The sequence below is a fragment of the Ichthyophthirius multifiliis genome, assembly GCF_000220395.1.
Source record: "Ichthyophthirius multifiliis unplaced genomic scaffold scaff_1120509249517, whole genome shotgun sequence".
Lineage (NCBI taxonomy): Eukaryota > Ciliophora > Oligohymenophorea > Hymenostomatida > Ichthyophthirius > Ichthyophthirius multifiliis.
The window spans coordinates 15,116-36,638 of NW_004087647.1; the positions used below are offsets into that span (position 1 = coordinate 15,116).

Here is a 21,523-nt window from a genome sequence, read left to right on the forward strand (position 1 = left end):
TAAAAAAAATAGAATTTATATATATAAATAAATAGGATATATATTTATGGATAATAATTTTTTATTTAATATTTCTATCAATTTATATATATTTTAAATGTAATTATAAAATGTTTTTTTTGTATTAAAAGAAAATAAGTAAGTATATAAAATAAGAAATATATATATATTTATATTTTTAATTATTGAATATTTATTAATTGTGCTATTTATTTTCTTTATTTTAAATAAAAGGAAAAAAATAAATAAATATTCAATTATCTGATAATTTATAAAATTTCATAAATTATTATTTATTTCCCTTTTATTTATACTTTATTTAAAAAATAAAAATAAATAATTATCTAATATATAAAAAAAGGGAAAGTGAAAAAAAAAAATCAATTTTTAATCTTAACAATAATGATAGTCATATTATCTAAACCCGAATTACATCCCATAGTAGAACTTGCCAAAATGCTATCAAGGAAATTTTCTGCTCTTTTATCTAAAGGCATATTAGTATTACTTTCACTAAAATAATTAATTATTTCTTAATTGGATTTACATTCCCAGATACCATCACATCCTAAAACAATAAACTTAGTTTCCTAGGTGATATCAAATTCCTTAATATCCGGTAAGGCCGTAATAAGAAAGCTTTTGGGGTCTTTATTTTATGAATTCGCCATGTTAGTTTTATATTCCAAATCCCCTAAAGCTCTCGAAAGGTTCAAGTTTCCATTAACTCTTCCATTAAAAACATCTCCTCCAGCTTTTTAGATTCTTTCTTTTTCTTTTAAATTATCCGGTTTATGATCTTCACTAAGTGCTACAGCTTTTCCTCCTTGGCTTACTACAGTTCTAGAATCTCCACTATTAGCGCAATATATTTTATTATTTACAATAAGACATACATTTGCTGTACAGCCTGAATTTGAGTTTTCTAGTTCACGCTTTCCATCTGCACTTGCTATTAATTAATCCATTTTAAAAAATGTATCTTCAAGAGCTTAGGTGTAATTCCCAATTTTATATGACTAGTTAGCCTTTAATTCTTAAATGAAATATTTCTTTACAAATTTTGCGACTTCTTTTCCACCGTGACCATCAAAAACACCAAATATGGACTTGTCTTCACCGTCGAAATTTAAATTAGCAATATGAGAGTCTTCCATATTTGTACGCCAACCTTGCATACCTACAGCAGTATATTCGAAACGGTTGTTTTGACCCTTTTCGGTGTCTTTTAAAGTTATTGGGGAAGATAAATAACAACCCATTTAAATATTTTTTATAGTTTTTTTGATATTTTAAAAAATAATTTAAAATTAAATATTATATTTTATATATTTATGATTATGTATATTTATTTATTTAATTTTTTTATATTTATTTAATTAATGTTATTTTCTTTTCTTTATTTTTTATATATTAGTCATTTTTTATAAAGTTTTTTTATTTTATTCTTTTTTTTTTTTAATGTTTTTTTTATCTTATGTATTTTTATTTTTTACTTTTTTATCAAATATTTTCTTTATATTATTATTTTTATACATATTATCTTTATTATTAAATATTATTTTTATTAAAATAAACAATAATATAAAAAAAATAATAATTTGATTATTAAGATAAATTTATAAAAATTATATATAATTAAAATTTAATTTATTAATTATTATTTTTTATAATTTTAAAAATAGTTTATATATTTTAAAAAAAAAATTGTATTATTATTAATATTTTTTTTTTATAAAATCATAATTTTTTCTTATAAAATTTGTCTTAAATTAAAAAAAATATATAATAGAATCTATTTAAATATTATAATTTATTATTTAAAATACAAATTAAATTACCAATTTGTATCAACATTTTTAATATTTTTTTTTTAAAATAATATTAAATAAAAATAATTTAAAAATCTATACTTTTAATGAACACTACAAAAGTCAATTTAGCCGAAATTATAACAGCAGAAGATGATCCAGAAGAAATTTTTGAAATTTTAGATTATTTAGGTAAATCTTTTTAAAAAAAATAATAAAAACATATAAAATTTAGGATAAGGTTCATATGGTTAAGTTTTCAAAGCATTACATAAAAAGACAGGAGAATTAGTTGCAGTTAAAAAGGTGCCAAATGAAGGCGAAATTTCATCTTTAAAAAAGGAAATTATGATTTTAAAAGAATGTTAAAGCGAATATATTGTTAAATATTATGGATCATATTATAAAGATTCATATTTATGGTTAATTATGGAGTATTTAATAATTTTTTTAAATTTAAAATAAAAAATATTTTTTAAAAAGATATTGTGCAGCAGGTAGTGTTATCGATTTAGTAATAATTACAAAAATTAAATTAAATGAATTTTAAATTGCTTCTATATTGCATTCAACTTTAAAAGGACTTATTTATTTGCATTAAAATAAAAAAATCCATAGAGATATAAAAGCCGGAAACATACTTTTAGACCAAAAAGGAAATGCGAAATTAGCTGATTTTGGGGTTTCAGCTTAATTAGTAGATTCACATTAAAATGCAGTAAAAACGTTTATTTTTTAAAAAAAATAATTTAATTTAAATTATTAAAAAATAATTACATAATTTATTTTATTTTAAAATAAATATATCTTTTTTATAAAAATTTTGCTTTACTTAAACATATTTATTTTTAGATGACTAGAATAGGAACTCCTTGTTGGATGGCTCCTGAAGTCTTAAAAATTAAAATATAATTATAAAGCAGATATATGGAGTTTAGGAATTACTGCAATTGAATTAGCTGAAGGAGAACCTCCATATTCTAATTTTTAACCTTATATGGTATTATTTTATTTTTTTTAAACAAGAAAAATATTTAGGTTATGTTTAAAATATAAAACAATCCTCCAAAAGGTCTAACAAATCCTAAAAATTGGTCGAAAGAATTTAATGATTTTGTATAAAAATGTATTACTTTCGATCCTAATTTACGTCCAGATGCTGAAGAGCTTATTTAACATTAATTTATTACTGAAAAATCTAAATAAAAACAAGCAATATTATCTGAATTAGTAAGTAATTCTAGTGACGCAATTGAACGTCATAGAAATAAATAAAAATTGAATTTTAATAACAGTGAATAAGTATAAAACACATTTGAAAATATACCGGAAACGCACGAAACTTTTTCTTAACAAACTGTAAAGGAAGAAAACAAATAGGAAACGAATAATGCTTAAATTGTATGTGGGAATGAGTCTGTTTTAGAACCTATATCTTCAGTTATTGTAAAGGAAAATATTGAATAGCCTAGAAATCCAATATTTGAAGTTGTAACAAAAATTATAAATACAGAGTTGCCAGTAAAAATATAAGAATAGTTTTAGAAATAAGACTATATAGACAATGATGTGTAGATAATTGTCACTAACGATAATAATTAAGAAGAGTAGACAAAACCTTTAAGGCATACTTCGAATGAGGATTTCGAAGAACTTGAGGAAAGTAAATTATTAAATGAATTAGAAATGCTTAAAAAATAAAAATAAATTGAAATTTAAAAAGTATTAGATAAATTTGATTCAAAAATTGAAAAAATTCAAAAATCTTTATAATTAATAAGTAAAATAAATAATTAATAACAATAGCAATAACAATAGTAATAAAAATAATAACAGCAATAATAATAACAATAACAATAACAATAATAATAATAATAAATAATAATAATAATAATAATAATAATAATAATAATAATAATAATAATAATATTTATAATAATAGTAGTAATAATAATAATAAGTTTAATTATAATAATAATAAGTATAATTATAATAGTAAATGTTATAGTAATAATAGGTTTAATTTTAAATAGGAAATTAATAGAGTATAATGAATAAAATAAATAAATAAATTAATAATAATAATTAATAAATATAATAATGTAATAATTAATCAAATGCGCTATAAAATAATAATAGTAATATTCAATAATAATTTTAATAAAAAGTAATTGAAATTTAATTAAGAAATAATAATTAAAGTAAATTAAAAAGATAAAACATAACTTAGCATGAACTAAATCATTCAGATATTTTATATAAAATTAAGAAATAATGAATAGTATAGAAAACTTGCGCAATTTAAATTCGCCAAAAGGTAGTGACTAGCAAAAAATGTTTCCTCTTATTAATTCTACATAAATAATTTCACAAAAAATAAATGAAGTAAACCCAAGAAATAGTATTGAATAATTACAGCATCACCATTCTGAATAAAAATCCCTTCCGTAAAAATAATCTCAGTATTCTTAAGAAAAAGTAAAAGAAGCATTTGAACAATCTATTTAATAATAAGTTTTTCCGTTTTAATTTGCGCCTACGCATGAAAACAATAATCCTTAAATAATCTAAAAACATATATAAATATAAAAAAAAAATGGTGGAAAAATTGAAGATTAATTTATTTATAAAAACAATTTGTTTATGAATAAATAAAATAATAATAAAAGTGAATTTAGTTACGAAACAGTTGATTTCAAATGAGAAAAAAAAAGAAAATGTTTTTAAAAATAATTTTTTTATATATGTCAAATAAAATTATATTAATAGTTAAATTTTTTTACAAATAAATGCATATTTATTTTTAATTTATTTAAAATAAAAAAGATAATATTTACATATATATATTAAACAAATAAAATATATAATAGAAAAAAGATTTTTATATGATTTTATTTAAATAATTATTTAAAAAATCAATCATTAAATTTATATTATTTATTAAATTTTTAAACAATAATTTATATATCTTCTTATTCGCGTTATAAATATTTTTATTCGATTTCGTTAATTACATTTTTTTTGTTCTCATTGATTTAATTTAAAGTTTATTCATCTAATTTAATTTTTAAAAAAATATATAATATATTGTATTTTTAGAAATTAGAAATATATATTTTACCAATTTTTTCTCCTTTTTTTTGAATTTCGAATAATTCTTTTTCATAATTAAATTCTATTTTTTCTATTTAAAGTTTTTTTTCTTCTTAGAGACTACATATTTTATTTTAGATCAAATTCTATAAAATATTATCTAAATTATTAAATTATTTAACATTTGATTAGATAATTTATTATATTCCAGCCCCATAATCAGCCTATATATCAATAGATTAAGCAATAGGAGTTAATTCATTATTTTTTTTCTTTCTTTTTTTCTACCTTTTATTAAGTCTTTTTAAAATATTATTATGTTGTTTTTTTAAATCTTTTTCTATCACAACTTATTATTCTAGTTGATTTTCTTCTTAAGAATCAATAATTTTATTTACTTCTTCATCTGTAACTGCGCATGAAGTAGTTTTTTCTTTAAAAATATGTAATTTTTATTATCCCACTGTTTATTTATTATAATCTCCTCCTGTATTATGTTAATTATTCTCTTCATTATTTAAATCTTCTTTTCTCTCATCTTCTTAGGTTGATTTATGCTTTGTGCTATTATTAATTTATTCCTATAGATTTACTTTTTAAGATTATTCGAATTTGTTAATAGAATTTATTACGTTGGGCTTTTTGTACACATTTATTATCTTATTTTTATATTTTAAACATTTTCCCTCTTCATCTAAATCGTAATATTCTACTGCTTCCGTGTATAAATTTATAAGCTTTTTTATTTAACCTATATCAGGTTCTTCGGAAATATCGATTAATGTTTCTAAATCACGCATTTTTATTATAAAATTTGGAGGTAGTTCAGAATCTTCACTTACTATTGTGAATTGTTAAGACTAATTAGGTGGATTTTATGCTCCTATATATTTCCAAAACATATTTTTTAAATTATGATTTTTTTTATATATATAATTAATTTATGAATATATTAAGTGTATTTTAAAAAAAATTATATTATTATTTTGATAAAAATTTTATTAATTTAATTTGTTTTTTCTTTTTAATTTAGATAATAATAATAAAAATATATATATATTTTTACTTATTCATGCATTATATTCGCTATTTTATATTTATTAAAAATTTATTAAAATTTTTATTAAATAGTTTTTTTTATAATAAAATAAAAATGTTAAATTATAGATATAACGAAGAATTAAATTTTGCAAAAAATTATAATTAAAAAATATATTAATTTAATAGTCCTAAAAACCAATAAACTTAAAAATTATAAAATCCAATAGTTTAATATGAAAATAATAGCTAATTTGAGTTTAAATCATCTGTTAAAATGACTTAATTTTCTAATTAAGATAATATATATAAAATTTTCTAATAAAACAATTAAGAAAATTCTGAGACATTTCGTCCTTGTTAAAAGTTATTTATAAAAAAATTAATATATTTTATACAAACGTAAAAAATTAAAAGAAAAATATAATTACAACCTTCATAATCATCCGACTATTTCCAAGTAAGATAAAAGAAATCAGTTTAATATATGTAGAATAAACCTAATATTAACCCTATAACAGGAAAAAATGATGACGATAAAAATAGTGAAAACATAACTAATGATTAAGCGCCTTAAATGCCTACAAGAGGAGATTAAAAAATTTCTAATGAATATAAAAAAATGCAAGAATAAAAACATTTGTTAAGACATGATAGAAATGAGAGTAATTAAAATTAATAGAATTTATGGAATGTACCGTTTATGCATACCGGAACTAATTGTAAAGATGTTTTAAGCGGAGGAATGCATGCTGATTCTAAAAAAAATTCAACTGTAGTTGAAAAATGTAATATTATTCCTTTTAAAGAAAGGATTGCTTAGTTCGGAAGTCTTAATTTTAATCAAGATCATAGAAAAAGAAGTATAAATTTTAATTTTTAGAATATATTTTAAAATTGTAATGTCTTTTATTTTTTGAAAAAAATAGGCAATTTTATAGAAAGAGAAGAATAGAAACATTTATAAAATCTTCAAAAAAAATATAAAAAACTAAGTTTTATTAATTTTTATTTATAGCAATAAATATGAACTTTAATATTAAAAATAAAATTTAATTTTTATTTTATATTTATTAATATATTTGCTTATATTTAATTATTAGATTATTTTATAAATTTAATTTTTATTTTAGTTTTTTTTAATACAAAATATACCTTAACTATTTTTCTTAAAATAATAAAAAAAAGTTATATAATTTTTTTTTTTTCAAAGATCTGTTTAAATGTTTTCTTATTTTTGATTACTTTAACCCTATAAATTATATATTTTTTAATTATTTATCATTAATTTTTACTGTATTTTAATTATCTTATTGCTATTGCTATTATTATTCTTCTTCTTTTGCTTCTTTTTCATCTTTTTACTATTATTATTCTTTTTTTTCTTCATTATTCTCTTCTTTTTTATCTTCTTATTTCTTCTCTTTCTTTTTCTTATTAGCATCTTCTTTCTTATCAGATTTTTTATCATCCTAAATAAATTTATATATATTTAAAAAATAATATTTACTTTAGGTTTTTAAATTAATTTTAATTTGTCGAACTCTTTTTTAATTTCATTAACTTTACTGTCTAAATCAAGAATAGTGAATAAAGGATCTACATTCAAAGGAGCTTCGCTTTATTTTTTTTCAACATCATTAATCCAAGTAATAGTTTCATTAAGTAATAAGTAAACAGGAATTTTTTATTCTGAAGTGATATGGCTATGAGTAACATTTAATCTTTCAACTTTTTAAACAAAATCAAGAATTTTTGATTTGGTAACATTCATAGCTTTTGGTCTTTTTTCATATTCATTAATTCTATTTATTACTGGACTTATTACATTATAAATTTATGTACTTCTTTTTTTAAAGTCTTCAGTTTTTGCGCTATTTGATTCTTCACTAGTTAACCATTCTTCATTCTTAGTTTTTAATTTTAGTTAAATATTTTATTTTTTTTAATATTTTTATATAAAAAAATACTTCATCAGATAATTTAACAGCATCATCAACTTCTTATTAAACAGAAAATTTAAGATATGTTTCATCGTCTTTATATTCTCTGATTTGATAGATTAAAGATTCAAGGGTATTTTTTTCTTTTTCATAAATTTTAATTTATTCTTGATGATTATCAAATCTTTCAAGCTTCTTTTATGATTATTCAATTTAAGTTTGATTTAAAGGAATGAAATAATCAATAGTTTCTTCAACATCTAAATCAAAATGTTACAATTTGTATTTAGTTTAGAATTGCTTTTCAGTTTGATTGTTAAATAAATTTACGTTTAAATTTTCACCATCATCTTTTAATTCTTCGCCATCATTTTCTTATTCATTTCCGTTTTCTCCATCATAACTTAATTTAATGTTTGAAATATATATTAAAAAAATATATAGTTTACTTTCTTAAAAATATATTTTTAGTTTCAACAGGTTTAATATTTTCAACTTCTACAATTTAAGTAATATTCAAAGCAGCATTAACTTAAATCATATCAACAATTTTGATACTTCCTAATTCAAACATTAGACTTAATTTAGGTTTTCCAAATCCTTAATACTTTTCATTTTAGGTTATTTAAGTAATGTTATTTACAATATAAGAAACCAAATTTTATGTATTTCCTTCATAATCTTATGTAAATAAACTAATTTTTAAATCTTTATCATGTTTAAAAGTCAATGTTTTGCGACTTCCAAATCTTTTTTTGGCTTAAAATAGAACTGTTTCTTTTTAGAAACTTTTATTTTCCTCTCCATCCTTATCTTCTTATTAATTTTCATCAACTACCAAATCTTAAATTTTCATTCTTATATCAAAGTTATACCCATCATTTAAATATATTTTCTTAACTCTAAATGAAGATGAATAGTTAGCTGCGTGAAAAGCGGCTCCTTAAGCCATTGCTTCATCTCCATTCAAATGGAATCCAGGCTTAAGCTCTTGCAAATATTCCTATAAAATTTACTAAACTTTAGGTACTCTGATACTTCCTCCAATTAATTCCACTTTATTAATATCTGAGAGTGTTTTATTGCTTCTTTCAAGAACCTTCTATATTGGAATAGTTACTTTTTCAAATAATTATTGATTAATATTCTCAAAAATAGTTCTATTAATATTAGAAGTAAAATCTGAACCTTCCAAAAGTCCTTCAGAAAAAAATTAGAAATCTTTATTTGCAGAAAGTACTTCTTTAGCTTTATTACATTCTTTTAAAAGTTTTACCATCCCTCTTCTATTTTTTCTAAAAGATTCCAAACCTTTTCTATTTGGCATTTTATCTATTACATCTGCAAAGTATTAAGCCAAAGCTAAATCTTATGCATAACCTCCGATTCCATTGAAAGCATAATCTGCGAGTACTGTAATTACTGGAATAGATTTTTAAGTATCAAATTTAGATGTATTATTAATAAATTGATATTCAACCAAACTTGCTTGCGTAGTAGTAGCTCCCATATTGTAAAAAAGAACAGTTTCTGAACTTCCTTCTTCAAGTTTTGTAATTCCAAAATGCAATGCGGCTGCTGTATTTTCATGTATTAAATTTAGAGGGGATAATCCAGCTATTCTTGCAGCTTAAACGAGGGCTGTTCTTGTTCTTAAAGAGTAGTTTGTGGGTACTGTAATGACACAGTCTCTTATATTTTAGAGTTCGGCTTTTATTTCAGCATTTTTTTTGGCAGTTTTTAATATCATGGCGACTACTTCTTCAACGGAAAGTATTATTTTTTCTTCAGGGTCGTTTAGATAAAACTTTTATAATTCAAATAGTACTGTATGCCTTTCAGAGTCGATAGATATTAAATATTCTTCATAATATTATTTTGCTGTTTCAAATGTTTCTCGATCGTTTTCTAAAGCGCCTAAAAATTTATTCAAAAAAACGAAAGATGTGTAGGGATTTCTCACTTATTTATTTGATGCATCTTTATCATATATTCTTTCACTTCCTAAAAAGGAAATCTTTGTTTATTTTTTTATAAAAGTTTTAATTGATTTTTTATAATTATTTTTTTACAGAAGTCATTGTTTTTCGTTTAGTTGTAGTATTTTCTACTATTAGAAATGACTTTTTGGGAGAATTCAAACTTACTTTAAAGAATTAAGAACTAAAATCGATACCTATTACAGCAGCATTTATTACTTTTAATAATATAAAAATTAATATGCTAAGTCTTGAGATTACTTTAATCATTTTTTTTTGTTTTTAATCTTTTGATTTTTTAATATAATTAATAATATTTTTATTTTTAACATATTTTGATTATTTTTAAAATTTTTTTTATATATAATAAATTTATCTTATATTTATTCGAAAGAAATATTTTATTTATTATATTAAATTAATATTTTATTTTAATATAAATTTTTATATTGTTTTAATCATACGTAAAAATTAATTAATTTTACACGTGTAATTAAATTATAATTATTTTAATATAAAAATTATATTTATATAAATAATGCAAATTATATAATTTGAAATATTAAAAATAATATTGATAGATAGATAATCTTAACAATTTTAAGATTATATATTGAAAAACTTTTATATAAAATAATTAATAATATTTACTTTATATTAATCAATTTTTATTATAAAGAATTACATTATTAATTTCAGCATTCATTTCTTCTTTCATTTATTTATCAAATAACTGTATATGTTTCACCATCCAATGATGTTTTAACTATTATTTAATACTTTATCTATTTGCCATGCTAACATTAAGTAATCCGGTGATAAAAGATTAAGCTTCCTCTGAAATTTATTTCACAAACTTAAATTAACCAACTTCTATTTTTTATAAAGTCCCTTTTCTTGTTCTTTCATAAAAAGGAGTCACTCCTTACATTAATTCATATGCCATAACTCCTAAAGCCCAAACATCAACCTATTTATTGTATTTCTCACCTTTTACAATTTCAGGACTCATATAATCTAATGTACCACAATATGTATTTCTACTTTCTTTATCATCACAAACTCTACTATAACCAAAATCAGCTATTTTTGCTAAATTCTAATTATTTTATTTTATATATTTTTAAAAATTAATATTTATCTTAATTTACATTGCAAAGTAATATATTTTCAGTTTTAATATCTCTATGTATTATTTTTTTATTATGTATATAAAATAAGGCATCGGAAACTTACATTAAGTAATAAGCTGCTAATTCTTCACTTAAACATTTATTTGGTTATTATTTTTAGAACATGTGTAATTCTCCACCTGGTGCATATTCCATGATGAGATAAAAATATTTTTAATCTTCAAAAAATCCATAGAGTTTTACAATATTAGGGTGACAACAAGAATTCTAAATTTTTATTTCTTAACTAAATTAATCAGCCATATAACCTTCTATTAATTCTTTTTTAGATAGTTTTTTTAATGCAAAAAGGAAACCTGTTTTAATATCTACACTTAAAAAGACTTCCGAATGCTTTCCTTTTCCTAATTTTTTAATAATTCTTATGTCTTTCATCCCATATTCTTTATATATTTCTATTTAAGGATTTATATACTCATTGTTACTTAATTCAATATTTTTTTTTTCACCACCTATAAAAGCACTTTTATTTGAACTTTTACCATGATGATGTTTACTATTTTCTGTGTACAAGCTTTATTATTATTTTAATTATCCACTATCTATTATATTTGAAGTATTTGTTAAATATTAATAATAGGAACACATATTTTAATTCAGAGGATTATCTGAAATATTCAAAGCATCAGCATTTCTACTAACTGACGGAGTTGCATATAAATGCTTTTATTATTATTAAGTTTTGGCTTAATTTATTAAAGAAAATCCTTCATCTTCTTTTTTAAGATCTTTATATACATTTTATATTGGAAAAATCATAGGACTATACAAATAGCTATTTTAATGACTAATACTATTTTAGTTTTTGTGTTATGATGGAACATTAGGTGAATTATAAATATTATTGATTTCAATTGGAAAATTCGAAAAAGGTGCTCCTCCTTTATCATCTACAATATTTGGGATCAAACAGCTGTTTTCTATATAATTATTATTTGCTTGTTGACAAATATCAATTTTGCTAATATTGATTTAAGAAGCATCTAATATTTTTGTCTAAGGCGTAGTTTAGTATTATTATTAATCAATATTATTAAAGGATTATTACTAAGCATCTAAATTTAAATATGAATTAATTATTTATTATATGTTTGATTTATCTAATTGGTTTTGAATAACTTCTTACTCATTTATATTATTATTATTAATTTAACTTGAGTTAAGATTTTAGATAAATTAACTATTGTCTAAGTTATTATTTGATACTAGTATGTTAAAATGATTTTCTCCTACAATTTAGCTTAAATCTAATTAATTATTTTAGTTTTCCTGATGAATTTCTAAATTTATGTTAGAATATTTATTATTTAATTGACTTATTTCACCCATATAATTAAATATATTAGAGTTTTTTTTATCTAATTAAAGTTCATATCCTGGACTTAAAGGATATAAATTTTATATTGCAGTTTTATTAATTTCTTAAACGTTTTCGATAGTTAAACTTTTTAGTGAATTATGTTATTAATTTTAAGTATTTGGTAAAGACTATTCTTCTAATTAAAGCTGGCTTTATATTAAATATTTTTCACATAATTAACTTTTTTACATAAAATTATCTATCAATTAGCTATTTTTTGCCTCTTATTTAAAATCATCAACATATGATGCAAATTAAGCACTAAAATTTTGAGAAATTCTACTATTTTAATGATTTTACAAATCAAAAATATTTTCGAGTTAACGCAAATCAACACTTTTTTAAGGTTATTTAATATTAACAAAATTATAATTATTAATATTTTAAATTGATTTTTAATGTTAAAAATAATTATTTTCAAATTTTTCATATGCATCAGAACTTTTTTAAGATACATTATTTTATATATAAGGTTAATTTTTTTAACTTTTTATAATAAAATTATCTGCATTTTTAATTATATCTTTATTACTAATAATATTAGTAAATGATATTAATATTATTATTATTATTATTATTATTATTATTATTATTATTATTATTATTATTATTTTTATTATTATTTATTTATTATTATTATACATTTATTTCTTCTTTTTTAATATTATTTTCATCATTATATATATTATTAAATTAACTATATTTATAATTATTAAGTTTTGTGTTCTTTTATATCAATTTTTAATAATGTGGCTATTCAATACTTTTACTATGATAATGTTAATATTATTTTTCTTAAATATAACTATTGTTTTAATTTATAATTGTGCTTAACCTTATATTAAAATTTTATTATTATTATTCTTAATTTTTTTCATCAAAAACATGGCTTCTTTTTATTTTATTTTTTAATATATCTTATACTTGGATGTCGTTTTATATATTTTATTAAATATCATTTCGATTTTTTTTTATAATGTATTTGTTAAAATAATCTTAATTTTTTTCTTCATATTTATATGATATGTTAATATCTATATTCATTTTTTTTTTATATTTTTATAATTAAATATAAATTTTATGATTTTTACATTCAGGAATATTTTTAATCTATGTTATCTATGTATTTTGAGAATCTTTTTATAATTATTTTAAAACAATAATTTATGTATTAAGTTAAACTATATAAATATTATAATTTATATTTACATTGTTTTGGTACAAAATGTGGTGTTGTTTCTCCTTTTATTTGAGAAACACTATATGTTTTAAGATTATTTAAACGTTTTTAACTTTCTTACTTTTTATTATTTTAAATTTCATCTAATATTTTTTATGTTTCTGCAGAAATAAAGTTTTTTTTCATTATATTTTTATAAAAAAATAAATAAAAATAATAAATCGTAAAATTTGTATTTTAATAATATAAAAATGAATTATATTTTTAATTAAAAGAAAGAAAGAAATATATAAATAAAAAAAGTAAAAAATAAATATAAAATTTGTAAATAATTAAATATTAATCAAAATAATAAATTTAATATAAAATATTATATTCATATAATTAAAATATTCTTTTAATTTTAATATTTATTTATATTAGCATATTTTTTTTCTATATTAAAAATAAAAAATAAAAAATAATCAATATATTTTATATTTTTTTTTCATATATTATATATTATTTTATTTTTTATAAAATTTTTATAATTTAATTAGAACTATATCATTTTTCTCTATCTTTTTAACTTTATTTATAATAATTACTTATTTTTTTCTTCATTATTATTTGAATTATGTTCTTTTTTATACTGAAGACTTTACTTTTACTTAATTATTTTTATTTGATAAAATACTACTTTTAAGCACATTGCCTTAATTTAAAGTATTTTTGATAAAAATATTTAATTTATATTCTAATGCAATATTAATTAATTTTGTAATATTTATATTCTTAAAATTAAACCTTAAATTTCAACATAATAAATTTTTTATACATAAATTTAAATCTTTAATAAAAATATTATGATTTAAAAATACAAATTTTGTTATATCCAAAACTTTCAACAAATATATTTGGCAAATTCAAAAATATAATGTATATTAATAATTAACGATAAAATTTAATGCATCCAAATTATATATAAATTAAGATTTTATTGCCTAACATTGATATACTTTTTAATATTAATAAACTGTACTTTTATTCTTTTTTTGAAATTTATGATTTATCAATTTTAATTATTATGAATTCTATATTATCTTTATATAAGCTTTCAATATTTTATATTGTATTTTATTTGTAATTATTTTATAAAAAAAATTAACTGATTTAATCTTTTTTTTCTAATATTCCTACTATTGTATGTATTTCTAATCAAATAATTTGAACTTCTAATAACAGTTTTAATTAAGTATTTTCCTGAGATTATTATAATAATATTTATTAATTATTTATACCTACTTAATTATAAACAGTTATTTTTAAAAAAAGTTCTATCCATTTATTATATTTCATCTTTATATAAGCAAGTATTTAAGCAAGTTGATATTTGTATTATATAGAAATTTTTTATTAATTGTAATAATTAATTCATTATATTCATTTTTTTAAATTTTAATTAAAATTAATTTCTACACATAAAAAATGCTAAAAATAATTTTTTATAATAACAAATAACACAATATATTATTTTATTAAGAAAGTATATATTAATTTAATATTCAAATGAAAAATAATTTATAAAATAAATAAATAGTATTATTTACAATTGGTGTTATTTCAAGAATGGTTTCATAATCTATATATTATCCCTATAATTTTAAAGGCATTTTATTGTATAAAAAAATTGAAAATAAAAAAGTATATAAAAAGAATATGTTTAGTTATACAAACAGATAATTTTTAATATAAAATTTTCATTGCTAATAATGGAATTTCATTGGCAATGATTGTATATTTATTTTATTTTATTTTTAAATATAAATTTAATTTTAATTTTAATATTAAGGAAGTATTATTCTATCATTATTCAAAACTTCTATTATTAATCTAAATCAATAATATTTTTAGAATTTTTATAAATTATCAAAAAACCGTATATTTATTTTTTATTTAGAACTGTTTAGAAAAATATCTTAATTAAATAATAATATAAATTTTTTAATTAGTATTATAAAAATTTTTTTTTTTATTATTTTTTTGATAAGATAAAGAAAAAAATTAAGCTTAAGGCCTATTATTCAAGATATAGAAAAAATTTTAAATAATTTAAATAAAAAAATAATTATGTTAAAGAAAATAAATGAAAAAAATTCAAAAGGGATGGAAAAATAGATATTATAAATAATTTATTAAAAATATAAGTATCTTAGGCCAAAAAAATTACAACTAAATAGAAAAATATATAATATAAATAAAAATAAAAGATAATTAATTTTAATTAGGGGAAACTAATTTAAATAAATATTTAAATTATAATTATATTTGTTTTATAAAAAACTATAAATAATATTTTATTTTAAAATTTTTAAGATATTATTTTTATATGTATAAATATATAAAATTAAATAGATTTATTATAATTATATAATTTTTAAAAGATATTTTTTTATTTAAAATAAATATTCTGTAAAAAATATTATTTATAATAATATAAATAAAAATATTTCGTAAAAGTGTATAATAGCATTAAATTTAATAAAAAATTTTAATAAACTTTTTAATAGTAAAATTTTATATAATTAAATCAAAAGTTTATTTTTATTTTATTTTAATTAATTGAAAATTATATTTAGATTATATTTTTTTTTTTTATTTATTATAATTTTAGATATTTTTTAATTATTATTTTTGTAAATTTTTCTTTAAAAATTATATTTTTCACATACTAAATTTTTATTTTTGATTCATAATTTATAATACATATATTATTTTTAGAAATTCTTAATATTAAATATCTATTCTTCTTTAAATTTATTCTCTTTGAAAATACAAAAAAGTTTATTATTATTATAAATTTTAATATATAATAAAACTTTATAAATGACTTTTTTGAAAAAATTAGATCTGTATGGAGTAAGTATTAATATTATATATAAAAAAAATACGAAATATAAATCGAGCTTAGGTGCTATAGTTTCGATTATAATATCTTTTTTTTCTTTATATAAGTTAATATAAGAAGTTGTTATTATATAAAATGGAGTAAACCCCTAAGTAGATTATTAAGAAATAATAGTAGATTAACCAGGCAGAGTTGATTTAAAAAATAAATTTTGAAGCAGCGTTAGGACTTTAGTATGGTACGAGTTTCCTTCATTTCATTGATGAATCAGTTTATAAAATTAAAGTTTTTTAAGATTTGTTATAGTCTTTTATAGATGAATAAGGAAATAAAAAATAAAAATACGTAACAAAAGAAATAGAATTAGAAAAATGCACTCAAAATCACTTTTAGAATGAAAGTACTAGATAATATTTTTTATAACTTCTTGAAAAACAAGAGCTTTATTGTTTTAAAAGTAATCATAATTTATATATATAAGGGGATAGAGGTTCTGATAAAATTAGTTATTTTAAAATATTTGTCTCTAAATGTAATTTAAATAATTGTTCAGAATAAATGCAATAAACTATTGCTAATTCCTTTTTTTCATTTCATTACACTGTTGGAAACATAGATACTAATAATATAAATAAACCTCTTTAATTAATTACCAAAAGCTTTACTTCACGTTGTTCTTTGAGTATTCCAAGAAGGTTAAGAGTAACTATTTAAAATACTAAAGTTATTTAATAATTTGGAATTCTTAATTAATAAAAAGAGTATAAAGGATATATGTTTGGTGAATAGATCTCTGAAATTATAGATGTGAATGAAAATAAAGATTTTTTTTTTACTGGTTCTTTTTAATCAATTGAAAATAAGGAAATAGTTTGTAATATTAAGTTTAAAAACATTGTTGATGCTCTTTCGAATTTCGGAGGGTTCTTATAAAGTTTAATTGCTATTGGAGCTATTATCGTATTTCCATTTAGTCGATTGTAGTACTAATAATAACTAATTAATGAAACATTTAAATTTTATGAAGAAAATGAGGAGAATACTAAAAAAGAATAAAAATATGAATTAAAATTATTATAATAATTCATTTAATAAGAAAATCAACAATAAATATAACATACATAATAAAGTAAATTTAAAGATGAAGCTAAAAACAAAAATATTTTTAATAATAATTTAAATAATACGAATTATACAGTTTAGAAATTTAATTAGAAAGTTAATCATAATTGCAAAAACAAAATGAAATTTAATAAAAATTAAAATGAATAACAACAGCACAATCAAAATTTTTATCAAAAATTTAAATTAATATTAAGTAAAAAGATTTTATTCAAAAAAAATAAAAATGAGTAGACCAATTAAAATATAAAAAAGTAAAAATAAATAGAAAAGTACATAAAATAAGATAGTAATAAAATATAATTTGGAATACTCGATTATTTAATTTATTATATTTGGCCTTTTAAATCCAAAAATACTTAAATAAATAAATTTTAATGTGCAAGAAAATAAATGTATAAAATGATTGATATAAGCTTTATAATAAATAAACTTTTGGAAGTTGAAAAACTTAAAATATTACTTCTTGATTAACATTAATTGAAGTTATTTAACTATATAGATAATCCTGTAATAATACCAAAAAATAAGAAAATAATCTAAGATGAATAAATTAATATTTGTTTCGTTGATTAGAGAAATGAAACTTAGAAATTTGATGAAGCTTATACTGCATTTAAAAAAATAAATGATTAAAAAAATATAGATATAGTTGACTCCAAAATTTTAGTTCATTTAAATACAAAAGTAAAATCTTTATTTAAAAATGTTAAAAGTTAAGAAATAAATTAATCTGATAATAAATTATATAATAATTTATAATAATAGAATCTGATAAATGACAGATAATAATAATAAAATATTTATTCTATAAATGACGATGTAATTTAAGAGAAAGAAAAATCAAAAATTGATATAAAAAGTGAATAGTTTATAAAAGATTATTCTTAAGAAAACAAACATATTACTAACAAAGAACAATTAACATATTAAACGAAAATTTCAAAAGACATAAAAGACATATAATCTTAAATGAAATGATTATTTAAATTATTAAATACTGTTAATATTTGTTTTTTAAATATAAATATTTTATTTTTTTAATTTTATAAACTTTAGACATAAAAATATCTAGTTATTTTGTTATTGTTTTATATCGATTTTATATATTTAGTTTTTAATTTTTTCATATATTCTATATTTTTTTATTATAGTAATTAGTAATTATTTAAAAAAATAATACTTTAAAGTTAAGAGAAATACTCTATGCTTCTAATTGTTGCATTTCTGCTAAAAACTTTTTTAGTTCATTTACTTTATTTTTTGATAAGTTTGGACTTCTTAATTTAAAATATAATAAATAAATAGATATAAATTATAGTAAAAATTTTACCTAAATTCTAATCTTATATAATTAATTTATCTTAATTTTTTTAATGAATCAATTAAAAATTAAAATGCATAATCTGTAAATTATTTATTTTTCCTTTTTTTAAAAAAATATTAAAGTTTTAAATTATAATTTTCATAATATTTGTTTAATTAATTTATAGTTTTTTAGTCTACTCAAAATCTAATCTAATTCTTTTCAAATTAAAATTTTTTTTTAATATACTACTTAATAGTATAATAATTTTATCTGTAAGTTTAAGGCATTTACTAAAAATAAAAATACAAATTAATTTTTATAAATTTATCATTTAATATTATTAAAAAAAAAATTATATTAATTTACCTAAATTAAAGATCCAAAGAATTCAAAAAAAGTATGTTTTAAAATGAATTCAAGAGTATTTCCATTCCAACATCTGTAAACTTTGAATTACAACTAAAAAATCAAATATTAAAAATAAATTTATATATCTTATAATTAATAAAAAATATAATAGGAATTAATATTTATAAAAAATATAGATTATATTCATCTTGTTTTTTACATATTAATTAAATTTTTAAAAATATTATTTGTATTTTATTTATCTTTTTCAAGAAATTTGCATATAATATTTTAATTAAATATACCAAAAGTTTAAAGTAACTTTTTATAAAAATTGATTTTCTTTTAAAATTTCACCTAAATAATATAATGTTTAATCAGTAAAATTTGTATTTTCTCTATTAATATAAAATATTAAAATTAAATCGTTTTAATCATTAATATTTAAAAATAATTTTTTATATTTTAAACCCAAATCTTAAATCAAACATTTTAAGTTGTTTTTTGTTTTTCAAGCCTTCCCTTAAAAATTTAAATCCCTCATCTGATATACCATAACAATAACTTAAATTATTTAATATAATTATTAAAATATATCAATTTAAAAATTAATTAAAATAATCAAATAATATTAATATAATTTTACTATAGATCTAATCTTATAGAATGAAGTCGTTCTAAAATTTCAAATTATTCGCTCAATCCAAACATCAATTTATTAGTAAAGTTTTGATTATACCTTTAATTTTTTATTTTGTGACATTTTATATTAAAAATTAATATATATTTTCATTTAAAAAAAATGTTATTATTACCAAAAGTTAATTCCTATAAATTCTATAGATTTTTATTTACTTAATAATTATTAGAATTCTTCTTAGACTTTAGACTCACTAAAATTTTAGTTATATCTATATGCATTATTTAAATAATAAAAGTAATTATTTAAATTAATTATATGTAAAATTACTAAAAATTTAATTCAAAATATTTAAGAATAGAACCACTTTCAACTAAAGCTTCTCTCAAAAACTGTATTGCTATGTCAGTAAATTAATAATTATATCTAATTAAAATTATAATCAAATATAAAATAATTATATATTAAAAATATAATTTTTTAATTATATATTTATTTTACCCAAAATCTAATAACAATTTATTTAACTTATTGAGATTTTAAATTCCTTTACAAAAATATTTCATTCCTTCATCAGTAAAGTTCTCATTTCCTCTAATTATTTTTATTTTAAAATTAAAACATAAAAATTAAAATTATACCCATATTAGTCATAATCCCAAGAATCAGCAAATAATAAAATTAATTTACTTAATAACTTAGTTTAAGAGAAAAGTTCACCTAAGTAAACTAATGATTAGTTTGTAAATTAATTGTTGTATCTAAAAAAAAAATATTTTTATAATTAAATAGATATTTTATTCTATACGTAAAATTTAATTTTAGTTTTTAAAGTAATTTTTGTTTTTTTAAAATATTGCAAATATAGATTATACTTTTATCAGTTAAAATGTCATTATTACTATTAATTTAAAATTATAAATAAGAATTTATTATAATAGAAATTAATTTTTATTTTAATAATAGTACAAAAAGTTTAATGAAAATTTAATTAATGTATTAATATAATGAAGTCCTTTTGAAATAGAGTATATTCCTTCATCATTAATAATCATATTTTAACTAAAAAATAAATAGTTTTTTAAAAAAAAACGATAATTTAATTTATTATTAACTTTATTACCTCAAATCCAAATTTAAGCACTAAAGTTTGTTTTGATTTTATAATAATTTACTAAAAAATAATAAAGAAATGTTTGTTTGATTATCATCGCTATTACTTTATATATATATATATATTTAAAAAAAAAAAAAAATTAATAAATAATTTATTTACAATAAATTTAAAGAAAGCTTAGTTAAATTATCTTTTTATTCAATTTATTAGCAAAGTTAATCAATTTGTTAATCATCAAATTTAAAAAAAATTCTAGTTAATTTTTTATTAATTAGATTAAATTTTATATTATTATACCCTAAATCTAAACTAAGTTTTTCCAATAATTAAATTTATTTCAAACTTTAAAATAGTTTTTAAATCTAATTAGAGTTAAATTATTATAATTTTCTAATAAATTATAATAATAAAAAGATTAAAATATAATTTTATATTATAATTTAATTAATTATATAAATTAAAATTATAGTTAGTTTTAAAATGATATATTTTTAATAAATATA

At 17.6% G+C, this 21,523-nt stretch overlaps 5 protein-coding genes across 5 annotated transcripts, besides 21 other annotated features; 2 read left to right on the forward strand and 3 right to left on the reverse strand. All coding sequences in view use genetic code 6, as the record gives it.

The window, feature by feature from the left end:
• Positions 1 to 44: part of a microsatellite that runs on past the window's edge.
• An 87-nt stretch (positions 45 to 131) lies between these two features.
• Positions 132 to 165: a microsatellite.
• A 215-nt stretch (positions 166 to 380) lies between these two features.
• IMG5_009210 (protein phosphatase 2c, putative) lies at positions 381 to 1,262 on the reverse strand (the record flags this gene model as incomplete). The annotated part of the gene is made up of 1 exon (XM_004039768.1): positions 381 to 1,262. One exon carries the CDS (start codon positions 1,260 to 1,262, stop codon positions 381 to 383), a length of 882 nt encoding a protein of 293 aa, XP_004039816.1.
• A 52-nt stretch (positions 1,263 to 1,314) lies between these two features.
• Positions 1,315 to 1,378: a microsatellite.
• A 54-nt stretch (positions 1,379 to 1,432) lies between these two features.
• Positions 1,433 to 1,492: a microsatellite.
• Positions 1,433 to 1,502: a microsatellite.
• Positions 1,434 to 1,504: a microsatellite.
• Positions 1,498 to 1,572: a microsatellite.
• Positions 1,573 to 1,918: 346 nt separating this feature from the next.
• Positions 1,919 to 3,002, forward strand: IMG5_009220 (serine threonine kinase ste20, putative; the record flags this gene model as incomplete). The annotated part of the gene is made up of 4 exons (XM_004039769.1): positions 1,919 to 2,003; positions 2,047 to 2,245; positions 2,295 to 2,537; positions 2,672 to 3,002. The coding sequence occupies 4 exons, from the start codon at positions 1,919 to 1,921 to the stop codon at positions 2,763 to 2,765; spliced, it is 621 nt and encodes a 206-aa protein (XP_004039817.1). The 3' UTR covers positions 2,766 to 3,002.
• Positions 2,539 to 2,612: a microsatellite.
• Positions 3,003 to 3,580: 578 nt separating the features above from the next.
• Positions 3,581 to 3,806: a microsatellite.
• Positions 3,807 to 3,881: 75 nt separating this feature from the next.
• Positions 3,882 to 3,925: a microsatellite.
• An 801-nt stretch (positions 3,926 to 4,726) lies between these two features.
• IMG5_009230 (hypothetical protein) lies at positions 4,727 to 5,806 on the reverse strand (the record flags this gene model as incomplete). Its single annotated transcript, XM_004039770.1, has 3 exons — positions 4,727 to 4,866; positions 4,933 to 5,050; positions 5,303 to 5,806. 3 exons carry the CDS (start codon positions 5,804 to 5,806, stop codon positions 4,727 to 4,729), a joined length of 762 nt encoding a protein of 253 aa, XP_004039818.1.
• Positions 5,807 to 5,852: 46 nt separating this feature from the next.
• Positions 5,853 to 5,911: a microsatellite.
• Positions 5,873 to 5,918: a microsatellite.
• A 79-nt stretch (positions 5,919 to 5,997) lies between these two features.
• Positions 5,998 to 6,032: a microsatellite.
• A 1,117-nt stretch (positions 6,033 to 7,149) lies between these two features.
• Positions 7,150 to 11,192, reverse strand: IMG5_009240 (hypothetical protein; the record flags this gene model as incomplete). The annotated part of the gene is made up of 7 exons (XM_004039771.1): positions 7,150 to 7,194; positions 7,238 to 7,414; positions 7,453 to 7,851; positions 7,913 to 8,288; positions 8,335 to 9,902; positions 10,550 to 10,963; positions 11,016 to 11,192. The coding sequence occupies 7 exons, from the start codon at positions 11,190 to 11,192 to the stop codon at positions 7,150 to 7,152; spliced, it is 3,156 nt and encodes a 1,051-aa protein (XP_004039819.1).
• Positions 7,316 to 7,382: a microsatellite.
• Positions 10,184 to 10,220: a microsatellite.
• Positions 10,268 to 10,315: a microsatellite.
• Positions 10,367 to 10,400: a microsatellite.
• A 1,776-nt stretch (positions 11,193 to 12,968) lies between the features above and the next one.
• Positions 12,969 to 13,057: a microsatellite.
• Positions 13,058 to 13,923: 866 nt separating this feature from the next.
• Positions 13,924 to 13,959: a microsatellite.
• A 107-nt stretch (positions 13,960 to 14,066) lies between these two features.
• Positions 14,067 to 14,105: a microsatellite.
• A 1,268-nt stretch (positions 14,106 to 15,373) lies between these two features.
• Positions 15,374 to 15,427: a microsatellite.
• Positions 15,428 to 16,489: 1,062 nt separating this feature from the next.
• Positions 16,490 to 17,569, forward strand: IMG5_009250 (hypothetical protein). The gene has a single exon (XM_004039772.1). The coding sequence runs from the start codon at positions 16,720 to 16,722 to the stop codon at positions 17,164 to 17,166; it is 447 nt and encodes a 148-aa protein (XP_004039820.1). The 5' UTR covers positions 16,490 to 16,719; the 3' UTR covers positions 17,167 to 17,569.
• Positions 17,570 to 21,523: the final 3,954 nt, after the last annotated feature.